This window comes from Piliocolobus tephrosceles, chromosome 13 (assembly GCF_002776525.5).
Source record: "Piliocolobus tephrosceles isolate RC106 chromosome 13, ASM277652v3, whole genome shotgun sequence".
Classification (NCBI taxonomy): Eukaryota; Metazoa; Chordata; class Mammalia; order Primates; family Cercopithecidae; genus Piliocolobus; species Piliocolobus tephrosceles.
Window position 1 is genome coordinate 31,550,041 of NC_045446.1, and position 15,893 is coordinate 31,565,933.

Here is a 15,893-nt window from a genome sequence, read left to right on the forward strand (position 1 = left end):
ATGGCGCAATTGCGGCTCACTGCAACCTCTGCCTCCAAGGTTCAAGCAATTCTCCTGCCTCAGCCTCCTGAGTAGCTGGGATTACAAGCACCTGCCACCAAGCCCAGCTAATTTTTTGTATTTTTAGTAGAGATGGCGTTTCACTGTGTTGGCCAGGCTGGTCTTGAACTCCTGACCTCAGGTGATGCACCCGCCTCAGCCTCCCAAAGTGCTGGGATTACAAGCATGAGCCACCAGGCCTGGCCGATCTTAGTGAAATTATAAGACATTTTGATTTTTAATTCTGAAACCTATTTCTTTTGAAAACTTCTCAGATTCTTATCTTAGAAGTTCAGCTTTTGTTGTGTCTCACTGCTTTCAGCTTATTCTCCTCTTGAGAAGGCCTGAAATGAGAAATCTCTCCTTCCGCTTTTTCATCAGCTTCTATAACTCTTTTCCTCTGGTTCTAACTGTTGTTGTGGCCTAATGCTGAAAAGTGGTAACTTGAAAGTCTAAAAAAACAATGCTTTCCTCCAGTATAACTTGATTCTGTACTCTTGACTTTTCTTGATATGTCTAAATTTTTAAATGTAATTAGGAAACTTCTCATGCAATTACTAAGAGTCATGTATTCCCTTGCTATGCTATACTGATAACTTTGAAAATACTCTTCCTGTGTCTGATTAAGTTCAGGTACTTTATTCTTCAGGTTTGATTTCTAGGTTATCTAAATGGGCTTCTCATGAGGAGAAGCAATCACACTGCAGATGGTTTTTCTTTGCCTTTTTGGCAAATGGCTTAAGAAACAAGAGTTTGCATTTTATTACGATAATTCCTGGCCTGGCAGGATGCCTGTAATCCCAGCACTTCAGGAGGTCAGTGTGGGCAGATCACTTGAGGTCAGCCGTTCGAGACCAGCCTGGACAACATGGCAAAATCCCATCTCTACTAATAATATAAAAATTAGCCAGGTGTGGTAGCACGTACCTGTAGTCTCAGCTACTCAGGAGGCTGAGGCAAGAGAATCCTTTGAACCTGGGAGGTGGAGGTTGCAGTGAACTGGGATAGTGCCACTGCCCTCCAGCCCAAGTGACAGAGCAAGACTCTGCCTCAAAAAAATAAAAATTAAATTAAAAAGATAATTCCTATATTGTCTGTATTAATGTTTTGCTTCCTTAGGAAACTTGAGCTTTAAAAGAGATAAGGCCAATCACAGTGGTTCCTGCCTGTAATTCCAACACTTTGGGAGGCCAAGGCAGGCTGATCGCTTGAGCTCAGGAGGTTGAGACTAGCCTGGGCAACATAGTGAAACCCTGTCTCTACAAAAAAATATTAAAAAATAGCTGAGTGTGGTGGTGCATGCCTGTGGTCCCAGCTACTCAGGGGAGGCTGAGGTGGGAGGATTGCTTGAGACTGGGGGCAGAATTTGCAGTGAGCCGAGATTGTGCCACTGTGTACCAGCCTGGGCAAGAGTGAGACCTTATCTCAAAACAATAAAAATAAATAAAAGGGTTAAAATTTGTACCTTCATGTCACTTTCTGTATTGTTCTTAAAGTATTTTGACTGTCACTCTTGGTTAAATGAATAACTATTCTGTTTTTATCAAACATTTTGAGGATTTTTACCTCTTTGACAAATGTCCTCAAAATCAAATAAACATTGCTAATTCTTTCAACATGTAAAGCTTTTAGATAAGTCAATTTTGTAACCTTGCCTTTTGGTTTTTGGTTTTTGGCTCTTATGTTACTTAAAAGGGTGTTAAGGGTTAAGTGTCTACTCACCTCCGTTCCCACCTGGCTTAGAATGATTAATTGGCTATAAGTTTTTTACTCTAAGTCCCTTGGCCATCGGGATCCCACCAAGGGACATGATGGACCTGGGACAGGTAGCCACACCATCCTGGCAACAATATGGGACAAAATAAAAGTTTAGCCATTGATGCTACCTCTGGCATATCTTGATCAAAAAACAGAAATTTAAACTAAAAAATAAAGTCCTAAGCACCCCACCAATCAAATGGATCCCCCTTGACCAAGTGAACCCCCAAGAAAAAAACTTAAAAAAAAAACATAGTTCCCAGCCATGAGAGGACAGGAGGTCAGACACACCTCATTATACCCCTTTCCTTTTATGGTTTAGACACAGCAACTGACCAGAGTTAACATTAAAACATAACAAACTCTTTGTGGCAATAAGATACCAAAGTATAAATAAGATCTAAGGCCATGCCAGGCAAGAGTTAAGTCTCCACTCCAAGGAAAACGTGGGTCATATGTTACATCTATGTTTGTTCAATATGTATGTGTCAGGACCACCTTCACAAATATTTATAGTTCCTTCTGTAACCTGCTAAATATGTATATTTAGCCAACCTGTCATCATATCCCCACAGGAGCCCTGGCTACAATTGACAGTGAGGAACAGGTGTATTAACTTATGGATATGGGGGCCACATATTCTATAGCTAATACCTGTCTATGCCCTGATTCACAGAAGACAATGATGGTTATGAAAATGTCAGGGAAAACTTTGACTTGCTCCTTCCTTTAACCTTTAGATTGTCATCTTGGAGACCATGATCAATGGGAAAAACTGAAAAAAAATGAACCAAACTTGAAATAAATAATTTAGCAATTGCCAAATATGTTAAGACTCTAGGCACTATACTGAATTCTATTCATGAGTTTGCTTCTAGCAGGATCACTTATCCCACAAACATGGTCCTACATCCTTCTCAACTAGGAGATCAGGTCCTTCTAAAAACCTGAAAGGAACAAGGACCTGAACATCAGCTTGCTACCAGGTTAAATGGTTTCGTTTCACAGTTGCCCCACATCAACCCTGTTCAACAGGAAGTAGCCAGATGAGAGACAACATCCCATTGTCCCTAATTCCACAAGATTGTGGAATGAACCTTTGACAGTGGCGAATTGTAACAGTGAAATAGCAAAGAACTAACATAACTAACTCAATTTTTAAGTGGCCTTTCCCCATTCCAGCTAATTTTAGAGCACTGAAATAATATGCAAAAACAGTAATCATGTAATTTTTACAACTAAGTCTGGGATTAAAGGGTAAGTATCAAAACAACTAACTATGTTTTGTTAAAGATTTACAGCAGCGCATTGTGAACTGACCAAGGACAAAGAAGTTTCCAACCTCCTCTGACCCTCGCTGGTGCCCAGATATCTGCAGTCCTCGGTCACCTTTTGATCCCAACCTCCTCCTCTTCGCTTTATTCCCCTCCCATAAAAACTCTCCAGCCAACCTGAAAATTTAAGATGGTGCTTTAGCACACTAGTTCACCATCTTGTCAGTTTTGCTGGTTTTCTGAATGAACGTGGTTTCTTCCCATCAACCCTTGTCTCTTGTGTCTGGCTTTTCAGCAGCAAGCAGTTGAACCTGGGTTCAGTTACAGTTATGCCGAAAGTAGAATAGAGAAGGAAATGGAAAATAGTGGATCAGTCCAGGAAGTACAATATTCAGCCAATATGAATCACAGAAAAAGCAGAGAAAACAAAGGCAAGGAAACTAGCAAAAAACTACACAAGAATATTTCCTGGAATTGGAAGGCACAGATCTCAAGAGTAAAGGGAGGCATTGGGTGCCATGAACAATAGATGAAAACTTATCCCAAGCCTCAGAATCATAATCTTTTTTTTTTGAGTCAGGATCTTACTCCATCATCCAGGCTTGAATGTAATGGTGCAATCTTGGCTCACTGCAACCTCCACCTCCCAGGCTCAGTTGACCCTTCTGTCTCAGCCTCCCAAGTAGCTGGGACCACAGGCAGGCACCATGACGCCTGGCTAATTTTTTTTGTATTTTTGGTAGAGATGTTGTTTCACTGTGTTGCCTGGGCTGATCTTGAACTTCGAGCTCAAGAGATCCGCCTGCCTTGGCCTCCCAAAGTGCTGGGATTACAGGCATGAGCCATCGCACTCAGCTTTCTTTTCCTTTCCTTTCCTTTTTTTTTTTTTTTTTTTTTTTTTGAGACATTGTCTTGCTCTCTTGCTCATTCTGGAGTGTAGCGACCCAATCACGATTCACTGCAGCCTCAACCTCCCAGGCTCAAGTGATCCTCCCACCTCAGCCTCCAGAGTAGTATGGAGTTTGTACCACCGAGCTAATTAAAAAAAATTTTTTTTGTAGAGACAGGTCTCACTATGTTGCCTAGGCTGGTCTCAAACTCATGGGCTCAAGCCTACCTAAAGTGTTAGAATTAGAAGCATGAGGCATCATGCCTGGACAGAATCATGAATTTGAGATCACCAGGGATGAAAATATTTGAAAGATTCCAGTGGGATAAAGGGCCATGTGCAAAGTCATGAAATCAGAATATTGTTAGAATTCTTTTGCAATCAAATGCTAGAGGACATTAGAGGAATATCTACAAAATGCCAAAGGAAATGATTATTAACCTAGAACATGATATACAGCCATATTATAAATCAAATGTGGGGTAAATAAGACATTCAGGGATATGCTAGGACTGTGAGTTTGATCAGATCTTCAGCTCCTTTCCATCTGGGTGAATCTGCCTTGGTCAGCTAAGGAGTTTCCCAAGCTGCTCTCAGTTTATTGTCTCTGATATAAGCATTTTAATCAGTTTATGGCTATTTAATGCTAGGAATTGTAGAAAAATGAACAGGTAAAATTAGTAAATAGTGAGATGTCACAAAGTTTTCAAGAAACATTAAGATATTAGCATTAGGTATTATATGATATTTATATCACTTTACAGTTGAAAGACTTTTTATTTATTTATTTATTTTTTGAGACAAGGTCTTGCTTTGTCACCCAGGCTGGAGTGCGGTGGCCCAATCTCGGCTCACTGCAACCTCTGCCTCTCAGGTTCAAGTGATTCTCCTACCTTAGCCTCCCAAGTAACTGGGATCACAGGCTTAAGCCACCATACCCGGCTAATTTTTGTGTTTTTAGTAGAGATGGAATTTCACCATGTTGGCCAGGTTGGTCTCCAACTCCTGACCTCAGGTCATTCAACCACCTCAGCCTCCCAAAGTGCTGGGATTACAGGCATGAGCCACCACGCCTGGCCTGAAAGACTTTTTAAATATGCTCATATGAAAGAAAAGATCATATGGAAGGCACATGAAGGCCTAGAAACAGGCACATGATAGGGCCTTTGGTGGACAGAACCTACAGTGATTCTCAGGGCTTGCTCACTTCTGGTATTTACTCCTGTGTAGAATCTTCTCCTGATGAGTTAATAAAACCCGTGACTTGTTTCTAACTAATAGAAGGTGATGAGATGTCACTCTTGAAGACGTCATATTATATAAGGCTTCATTTTGCAGTAGGCACATTCTAGAGGTCTCTTTGCCGGCTTGACAGAGTGAGGGCCATGCGGAGGAAGCTGATGTGGCAAGGAACTACAGGTAGCTTCTAGGAACTGCAGGCAGCTTTTGGAGCTATGGTTGCCTTATTGTCTCCTGCCTATAAAGGGTTTCAGTCTTACAGATGAATCAGAATGAATTCTGCTAATAACTCAAGAGAGCTTTCACAGTGGAGGTTTCTATAGCAAAGCCTCCAGATGAAAACACCTTGACTCCAACCCTGGCCGACACCTTGATTCCGACCCTGTCAAAGCGTAAGTAGAGGACTCTGCTAAGCTGTGTCTGGACTCTGACTGATAGAAACTGTGAGATGTGTGTTGTTTGAAGCTGCTAATTTGTGGTATTTTGTTATGAAGCAATAGAAAACTAGTATAGTGTTCAATACATGCTAACTCGCATTGCCTAGAAAGACAAATACCGTATGATCTTACTTATATGTGGAATCTAAAAGAGTCATACTCCTAGAGCCTGTAAACCCAGAGACTCCAGAGGCTGAGGTGGGCAGATCACGTGAGCCCAGGAGTTTGAGGCTGCAGTGAGCTTCAGTGAGCAATGACTGCGGCACTGCACTCCTGCCTGGGCAACAGAGCGAGACCCTGTCTCTAAAAAAGAATTCAAAAGTCTTTTTTTGTTCCATTATCTGGATGTGCCACAGTTTATTTATCCATTCACCTACTTAAGAACATCTTGGTTGCTTCCGGGTTTTGGCAATTACGAACAAAACTGCTTACAAACACCTGTGTGCAGGTTTTTGTGTGGGCATGAGTTTCCAACTCTATTGGGTAAATAGTAAGGAGCATGATTGCTGGATGATATGGTAAGAATATGTTTAATTTTGTAAGAAACTACCACTGTCTTCCAAAGTGGCTGTACCATTTTGCATTCCCACTAGCAATGAACAAGAGTTCCTGTTGTTCCACATCCTCCCCAACAGGATGTTTTGTGGTTGTTAGTGTTTTAGATTTGGGGCATACTAATAGGTGTGTAGTGACATCTCACTGTTGCTCTCATTTATAATCCCCTAATAACCTATGATGTCAAACATCATTTCATATGCTTTCTTGTCATCTGCATCTCTTCTTTGGTGAAGTGTCTTAGTCTTTTGCCCATTTTTAAATTGGCTCATTTGTTTTCTTGTTGTCGAGTTGTAAGAGGTCTTTGTTTACTTTTGGACACATTACATTTTATCATACATGTCTTTTGCAAATATCTTATTACAAATGAGAAGACTGGGAGAAGTCTTCTCATTCTCTTGATAAAAGTAATTTTAAGTAGTGTAAATATTAACATTTATGTCTAACTCATTTAGATCCAAAAAAATTTAAGGTGGTCTAAATGTTTAACATTAAGTAATAGTGAATAATAACCAATGTTCACTTATGTGTATGATACTTTGTATTACTTCTTTTAAGCTGGAATTCTTGCTGTATTACTCTTATAATTTAGTATAACATTACTACTGTTTTTTTTCAATTACGTATAGATACAGCTCAAAAATAATTTTAGTATTAAGGAGTAATATATTTGCCTCAAACAATATATTAAATATTAAAATTTTGTTAAAGAAAATACCACATTCACAACTGCAACTAAATTGTCTAAATAGAATGCTAGTCCCATTGGGTGAAAGATATACATCGACATCATGCCATAAATATTGTTTTGAAAACACGCAATGTGTTGTTCAGATTTAATTAATATATTTCATTGTATGCCATTATATGAGGAAGAATGCTTAAATGAAACAAGCAATATTCACTTGGTATAAAGTTTATTTAAAATAAAAACATGATAAAGTTTTAGGAAAAATATGAATTTAAAAAATTGGTTGCTTTTTCAGATCACGAAAATACTGATACATGTGTATTGAAATACCTTAAACTGTTGAGGTGTTAGAGAAACATTTTTCAAAAAACAAAAAAAGTTGGAGGAGACATACAATATAAAAGAATGAAGGTACTGATACATGTCACAGTTTTAAAATGACCACACAGGCAGAACCTACACAAGAATTAAGTTCTTTAAAAATACAGAAATGCTAGAGATTCCCCTAATAGTGTTAATAGCATACATAACATTCCGAATCAAATAACTAACAAAAATTTAATTCACATTCAATTAAAACAAAAACAATATGAGTAATGTGAACTTGAGTTTTTGTTAAGCACTGACAAACCTTTTAGCATTAAAAAGTCTCCTGTACGTCTAGGAAGAGTATACACACATGAATTATCTAAGAAGTAGAAAACTATGGATTAGAATTTTAGAGGCAAACTTGAAACCTGAGACATGGAAGAACTGTTGCTCTGCAGTTTTTAATTGTTCTGAGTTTTCTCTATGTATTCGCTCAGAGGGCATTAAAAGATGCAAAACTTGGGGCCGGGCACGGTGGCTCACGCCTGTAATCCCAGCCCTTTGGGAGGCTGAGGCGGGCGGATCAACTGAGGTCAGGAGTTTGAGACCAGCCTGGCCAACATGGCAAAACCCTGTCTCCACTGAAAATACAAAAATTGCAAGGTGTGGTGGCAGGTGCCTGTAATCCCACCTACTCAGGAGCCTGAGGCAGGAGAATCGCTTGAACCTGGGAGGCGGAGGTTGTAGTGAGCCATGATCACTCCACTGCACTCCAGCCTGGGGGACAGAGCGAGACTTCTGGAAAAAAAAAAAAAAAAAAGATGCAAAACTTTGACACAGCAGGCCAGTGTGGTGGCTCATGTCTGTAATCCCAGCACTTTGAGAGGCCGAGGTGGGTGGATTGCTTGAGCTCAGGAGTTGGAGACCAGCATGGGCAACATGGTGAAACCCTGTCTCTACAAAAAACACAAAAATTGGCCAGGTATATTGAGGCGCACAGGTAGTCCCAGCTACTCAGGGGGCTGAGGTGGGAGGATCGCGGGAGCCCCGAGGTTCAGGTTGCAGTGAGTTGTGATTGTACCACTGCACTCCAGCCTGGGTGGCACGGCAAGACCTTGTTGCAAAAACTTAAAAATAAAAATATTTTGACATAGCCAAAGTTTGCGCTCTCTTTAACTTTTTTTCATTATCAAAAGAGAATATTCTATATGGAATTGTCTGTCCTACCGAAGGTATAACCTTGTAAATGTGTATTTGTCTTTTTCAATCCAGTTCTCCTTTTATATCCACATTTTACTCATTTCTTAATGGTAAAAAGTGGAAAACTGATCTAATTATATATAAAACCTTGTGTCAAAATAGATTTAATGATTAACACTAATCAACTGCTGGGAGACAAACACAAACAAAACAGATAAACCAAACAAAACAACAAATCTACCACCAAACTTACAACAGAAATAGCAAATGGTGAAAGCAACAGAAATATATGTGACTGATACAACGTTGAGATACTTTCCTTCAATCATTACAAGCATTTGTCAATAGCAATTCTATCATATTTTCCTTTTTATATTTAAAGTATCATGATCTCCACATTGGATGCTTTATAAATATCACAATCTTGATGAATTCTAGACTCATTCAAGTTAGAGCAACTGCTTTACACAAAATGATAGCAGTAGACAAATCTAGGCAGCTACTTGGGTGGGTGGCGTTGTCACAGGTTCTGAAGCTAGCTTGCAGTTAGAATTTTGGGAGTCAATAGAAGTAAATGAATTCATGGAATATTTCAAATTATGATTCAGTAAAAGATACATACATATCTTATAATTCTATTCATCATAAATGTGTTTCATATGTATATGATAATACATCTAAATATATGTAACATGTACACATATAAATGTACGTATATATGAGAAATGCTTGTAAATTTCTGTCCCAAACTTAGAATTACGTACAAGATCCCTGAATTTCATAATTTGAGGCAGTGTAATTTTATATGCATGACATGGGACTAGAAAAGTGTGCTCACTCATTCTAAACCCAGTTGTCACCAACCTGCTAGATTTTGGGCAAGAGAATTCTTCCATGCCTTAGTGTGATTATGGCAAAGTAGAATTTGCCTGTAGCCCTTTAAAGAGGATTAAAATAAGTGCAAAGTGCGAAGTCACATGAGCAAAAGTGCTTATGTAAAGTCAAGACACAACAAATAGCAAGATTTTTATACGCAACCTGGGTAACTTTTAAAAGCAAGTCAGATTTCCTAATTAAATGTAAATGTTGCTAGATGATTTACTTGCAACACACAACAAAGAGACTGAGAATCTAAAAGGATAAAGTCTTTGGCAGTCTGTAATGATTAAAGACTTACTTTTATCTGCCTTAAAATGATGCATCTTAAAAGAGAGACATACACTCACACATGCACTGTAATCTGATTTATACTTTCTAAACTTTTAATTTGGTAGGCATTATCAAACATGTGGGTTTGCAGTCTCACTCTTGTAAAAATTATAAAACAAAATAAATAATGATCATTTATAAATGATCCTAAATGATAAGAAAATGAATGCCTGGAAAAAACATAAAGCACAGAAATTTCTATTCTATTTTCCAGGAGTATGTTATTTCTTGAACTCCTGGAAGAGGAAACAAACTCACATATACCTACATACCCACCCAGATAAATTTGTGTGCACATACTCCAGAAATTTATAGCTTATATGCTCCTACATTCTTAAGGAAAAACTGGTTATACATATGGTTTAGAAGAAGAGACAAAGAATGGGGTTTAAATGATTATGGTGTTTTCCTTTTGTGTTCAGACATATTAGGAGATGCAAAAGGTTTCTGGTAACGTTAATCAATATTGTTTTAAGAGGAGAAAAGCAAATTACTTTTTCCAGATTCTCAAACTATTATTTATGAAGTTTAACAAATTTCAAAATAATCATATGTAGTTATATAGGGAGATAATTTTGCAACAAAGATGGGAGTATTTACTAATCAGTAACAGGGGCAACTTCATTAAGTTCTAGTGTCTCCTAGATTTGAGGTTTGTTTGTTTATTTGATAGCATAACAACCCTTGCAAATCCTTTTCATTGCAACCCTGTATCCTCTGAAGAACTAACTTCATAGCAAATAGTATTTTTTAGAACAAGAAAACTACTGACCCCACTATCTATAATAAAACATGTCTGATAGCAAGAGTTAAGAATTAAACCCTGCAAAATATGATGACTGCTATGCAATACTTTAACATATAAAACTAAGTGATTATATTAAGGTCACAGATTTATACTGAAATGTCAAATTCTGTGAAGTATTTCTAACCCCCCACCAAAAAAATCCTAAGAAAGAGTCCAGTATATTTGTGGATAATTTTTTTTTTTTTTTTTTTGAGACAGAGTCTCACTCTGTTGCCCAGGCTGGAGTGCAATGGTGCAATCTCGCCTCACTGCAACCTCCACCTCCCGAGTTCAAGTGATTCTCCCACCTCAGCCTCCCCAGTAGCTGGGATTACAGGCACCCACCATCATGTGCGGCTAATTTTTTGTATTTTTGTAGAGACAGGGTTTCACCATGTTGGCCAGACTGGTCTCAAACTCCTGACCTCAGGTGATCCGCCCACCTCCGCCTCCCAAATTGCTGGGATTACAGGCGTGAGCCACTGTACCCAGCCTGACTTTGGATAATCTTAATGGTTGGACATTCTTGCTTTTTTAATATTCAACACAAGAAATTTACAACCTTTATCTGTACAAAGGATCCAAAGAGTTCACTAATTCTACCTATGCTCTTTATAACAAAGATTTTTTTTGAATTATTAAAAAAAAATTACAAAAAAGTGCTTTCTTCTTAACTGCAAGGATATAGAGTCAAAAAATCTCTTATCAAGCTGATAATGGTCAAATTCGGGTCCAAGATGCAGACAGAACTTCTGTGGTATAGTATATGGACTTATTCTTCCTTTATTCCTTGCAGTTTGTCATAAAAAGTTGGATAGTCATGTCTTTTTTGTTTAGGGAGAACAAACCATTCAAACAACATGAATTTCTCCTTCTCCTTCTCCTTCTTCTTTTTTTAATTTTTTTTTTTATTTTTGAGATGGAGTCTTGCTCTGTTGCCCAGGCTGGAGTGCAGTGGTGTGAACTCAGCTCACTGCAACCTCCGCCTCCCAGGTTCGAGCAATTCTCCTGCCTCAGCTTCCCAAGTAGCTGGGACTACAGGCATGCCCCACCATGCCTAGCTAAGTTTTGAATTTTTAGTAGAGAACGGTTTTCACCATGTTGACCAGGCTGGTCTTGAACTCCTGGCCTCCCAAAGTACTGGGATTACAGGCATGAGCTACCGCGCCTGGCCTATCAAATAACACAAATTTCTTATTCCAAGATGGCAAGGTAGTCAGTGAGATGGGAGAGACATAGATTTTTTAAATACCCTAAATCCTTTTGTGTACCCAGGATATGGAGGTGGTGGTGAAACACTGTGTTTTCTGGTCAGTGCCACTGCCTGTTCATAAGAAGGTAATCCTGTGTCCTCCACAGAAGGTGGCAATGGAGACAAGGCAGCCTCCTCATGTCTTCTGAAAATGATGGAGGGAGTGTGCCTCCCCCTTTCATAGACGGCTGAAGAGCTAAACAGAGAGACAACATTTAGGTCTAGGAAAGGCAGCATTTTTAGGTTGAGATGACAATATTTAAAAATCCAACTGACTATCTTAATAAACATTAAACACAATGTATTAACACAGCAGTTTTATTTTACCCCCCGACTCTGAAAGTCTTGGTACAGTGGAAAGACCAAGAGCTTTGAAGTCAGACATGGGTTTGAAATCTGATCCTGTCATTTTCTAGCTATGTGACCAAAGGCAAGTAACCAACCTCAATTTTCTCCTCTCTCAAATGGGGCTAATAACAGCTGTCTCCACAGAGTTGGTTTGTGTGGATTGAGCAAGATGCATGGAAAGCTTCTAGCAGTGTCTGGTGCACTAGAATAAGGACTCAAAACAAGTGAATTTCCTTTTCTCTTACTCCTGGATTAAAACTTTTTGAAAGTAGGATGTGGGCCGGGCGCGGTGGCTCAAGCCTGTAATCCCAGCACTTTGGGAGGCCGAGACGGGCGGATCACGAGGTCAGGAGATCGAGACCATCCTGGCTAACACGGTGAAACCCCGTCTCTACTAAAAATACAAAAAACTAGCCGGGCGAGGTGGCGGGCGCCTGTAGTCCCAGCTACTCCGGAGGCTGAGGCAGGAGAATGGCGTAAACCCGGGAGGCGGAGCTTGCAGTGAGCTGAGATCTGGCCACTGCACTCCAGCTCGGGCGACAGAGCAAGACTCCGTCTCAAAAAAAAAAAAAAAGAAAGTAGGATGTGAAACCAAAACCAAATTCAGGCTTTGTTGAAAGGTGGCACAGTTCCAGACCAAGAAAATAGATGGCACAGAGGTAATCACAACAGGTCGATGCCTGTCCCTCTCCTCCATTCCCTCCTGCAGTTCTGCTGCCTGGCCAATCCTTCCTAAGCAGTACTTTCTTCATGTCATTCTTCTCAGAAGCCAAACCCACAGCGTACTTCCGGCTGAGTCAAGTTCTAAGTCCCGTGCCTTCTCTTCAAAGCCTCTTTTATTGCAGCCGCACCTTATTTTTTACAGCTCTCTGCCCTACCAAGGCAGCTTCTTTACACTCCCCTGTATGGGCGATAAGTTCTCAGCCCTTCTCTGTGCTTTCACTGGTATAATTTCCTTTCTTGAAATATTATCTTTTCTCCCCTCTACTCTAATATAAGCCTAACACTTAAAAAAAAAAAAATATGGCTTAGTTCAAGTCTCACCATTTTCACTAAACTGTCAGCCAATGAAATGCAACATGGGTCTGGGGTCTTAAACCTATGGCTTTCCTTTCTCACTTGTGAAGTACAAATTATGATTTAGACATTAATAAATCGATCTATTTAGGCTGTTTATAAAGTATCTACACATACATTAACCTCCTATAGTTATGGCTAATGAAATAATTAAGATGCATAGGGGACGGATAAGCCATTCTCCATGATGTGCTTATTTCACATTGCAGGCCTGTATCAAAACATCTCATGTACCCCATAAATACATATACCTACTATGTACTCCAAAAAAGAGGAAGAAGGAAAAAAATACATAGATAACCCCTAACTTCTAGTCAATATTTACAATATTCTTCCCATCAAGAAACAGTTTAGCAGGCCCAAAATACTGCCCACTTTTCCAAATTAAATCAGTCAATATGTCTCTTAGAGCACCATTTCTCCTTTTGAGGTAATAATGAGATCTGATTTGGAGGGAAGGAGAGAGAAAAATTGCAGAGAAAGAAGAAAAGCAAAAGGTCTGTGTAAATCCAGGAACTGGATAATCGGCCCTTCAATAGTTGAGAGGTGACTGAGAGGATCACAAGTTTACTTAGAGGGCTCAACACAATTCCTCCTCTGTCAGAAGTCTGGAATGTATTCATGGTAGGCAGTCACTTGCCACATTCATTAGCTCATGACGAAAAGTTCTATTTGTTGGCTTACAGGATAAAGGAGGAGACAGATATTTCATTTGAATAAATAAATTTTTCCATGTTGACTTTCAAAATGTAATATATGGAAACAATGTGATAATTACATCAGTCATTAAATATCTACACAGTGTTTTCTTACACGTCACATCTCACATGACTGAAATCAGAAAGTATGCACTAATATCATCTCCAACTGGCAACATCCTATGATGCCTGTTTTCCTCCACAAAATATAGGAACTAAGAAATGAAAAGGTCTTGTTTTTAATTTCTTGGCTTATTATTATTATTATTTTTGTGACTGAATTTCACTCCTGTTGCCCAGGCTGGAGTACAATGGCATGATCTCAGCTCACTGCAACCTCCACCTCTCGGGTTCAAGTGATTCTCCTGCCTCAGCCTCCTGAATAGATGGGATTACAGGTGCTCGCCACTACACCCGGCTAATTTTTGTTTTTTGGTTTTTTTTGGTAGTGACAGGTTTTCACCATGTTGGCCAGGCTGGTTTTGAACTCCTGACCTCAGGTGATCCACCTGTTTCGGCCTTGCTCAAAACTCACGTTGAAACTTAATCCTCTATGCAACAGTATTAGGAGGTGGGGCCTTTTGGTAGGCTTTTAGGTTATGAGGGTCCTGCCCTCATAAATGGATTAATGCTGCTGTAAGGGTTGCAGGAGTAGTGCCCTCTCTTTCTTCTGCTCTTCTGCCATGTGAGGAACAATGTTCCTCCCCTCTAGAGGATACGGTGTTCAAGGCACCATCTTGGAAGCAGAGACTGGGTCCTTATAAGACATACAGCCTACTGGTTTGTTGATCTTAGACTTCCCAGCTTCCAGAACTATGAAAGATAAATTTCTGTTCCTTATTAATTACCCAGTCTCAAGTATTCTGCTATAGCAGCACAAATAGACTAAGATATCCCTATCCTCCCAGCCCAAGGTAATCTCTAATCTACTTTTTGTCTCTATGAATTTGCCTATCCTAGATATTGCCTATCCTAGGCATTACATGTAAGTGGAATCACACAATAGTTGTTCTTTTGTGTCTGGCTTCTTTCACTTGGTATCATGTTTTCAAGGTTCATCCATATTGTAGCACACATCAGAACTTCATTCCTTTTTATGGCTGAATATTCCATTGCATAGATACACCACATTTTGATGGACACTTGGGCTATTTCCATCAACCCTTTTGTATATTTGAATACTACTACTATGGACATTGGTGTACAAGTATATGTTTGAGTTCCTGTTTTCAATGCTTTTGAATACAAATCTAGAAGTGAAATTGCTGGGTCATATAATAATTCTACATTTAACTTTCTGAGGAACTGTCAAACTGATTTCCACAGTGGCTATACCGTTTTACATTCCTACTGGCAATGTGCATATGAGGTTTCAATTTCTCCATATCCTCGCCAATACTTGTTATTTTAAAAATTATTATGCCAACTATTCTGGAATAGCTGGAATTACAGGTGCATGCCACTGCAGCTGACTCTCACTGTGGTTTTGATTTAATTTTCCTTTCCTTAATGTCTAACAATGTTGAACACCTTTCAAGTGCTTGTTGGCTATTCATATATTTTTAGAGAAATGTCCATTCAAGTCCTTCATTAAAAAAATGTGGGTTATTAGTCTCTTTGTTGTTTTATCCTTTCTTGAGCTATCTTTAAAATATAAGCTATTTTGGCCAGGTGCAGTGGCTCACACCTGTAATCCCAGCACTTTGGGAAGCCGAGGCAGGTGGATAACCTGAGGTTAGGAGTTCGAGAGTGGCCTGAACCAACATGGTAAAACCCCGTCTCTACTAAAAATATAAAATCAGCCAGGCATGGTGGTGCATGGCTGTAATTCTAGCTACTTGGGAGGCTGAGGCAGGAGAATTGCTTGAACCCAGGAGGCGGAGGTTGCAGTGAGCGATCACGCCATTGCACTCCAGCATGAGCAACAAGAGTGAAACTCTGTCTCAAAAAAATAAATAAAATATGAACCATTTTGTCCTGTCAAATCCAAATTTTGTTTTCTTTCTACCAGCTTCCATATATATTTCTTCAGCACAGAAGCTTAGGTTCAAGTCATATTCTTCCAACACTCCCAAATTCATTCATTCTTTCTTTCTTTCTTTCTTTCTTTCTTTCTTTCTTTCTTTCTTTC

The 15,893-nt window shown here is 39.3% G+C and overlaps 1 protein-coding gene across 3 annotated transcripts in view; it reads right to left on the minus strand.

The window, feature by feature from the left end:
- Nucleotides 1–11,293: 11,293 nt before the first annotated feature.
- PRRG4 (proline rich and Gla domain 4) overlaps nucleotides 11,294–15,893 on the minus strand; it is a 22,987-nt gene continuing 18,387 nt past the window's right edge. For 2 of the 3 annotated variants that reach the window (XM_023185493.1, XM_023185494.1), the window contains exon 6: nucleotides 11,401–11,835. In XM_023185493.1, coding sequence (XP_023041261.1) covers nucleotides 11,604–11,835 — 232 coding nt within the window. In that variant the 3' untranslated portion in view covers nucleotides 11,401–11,603. Of the gene's footprint in view, nucleotides 11,836–15,893 lie in introns of all 3 variants that reach the window. The other variant, XM_023185495.2, reaches the window with a different exon arrangement.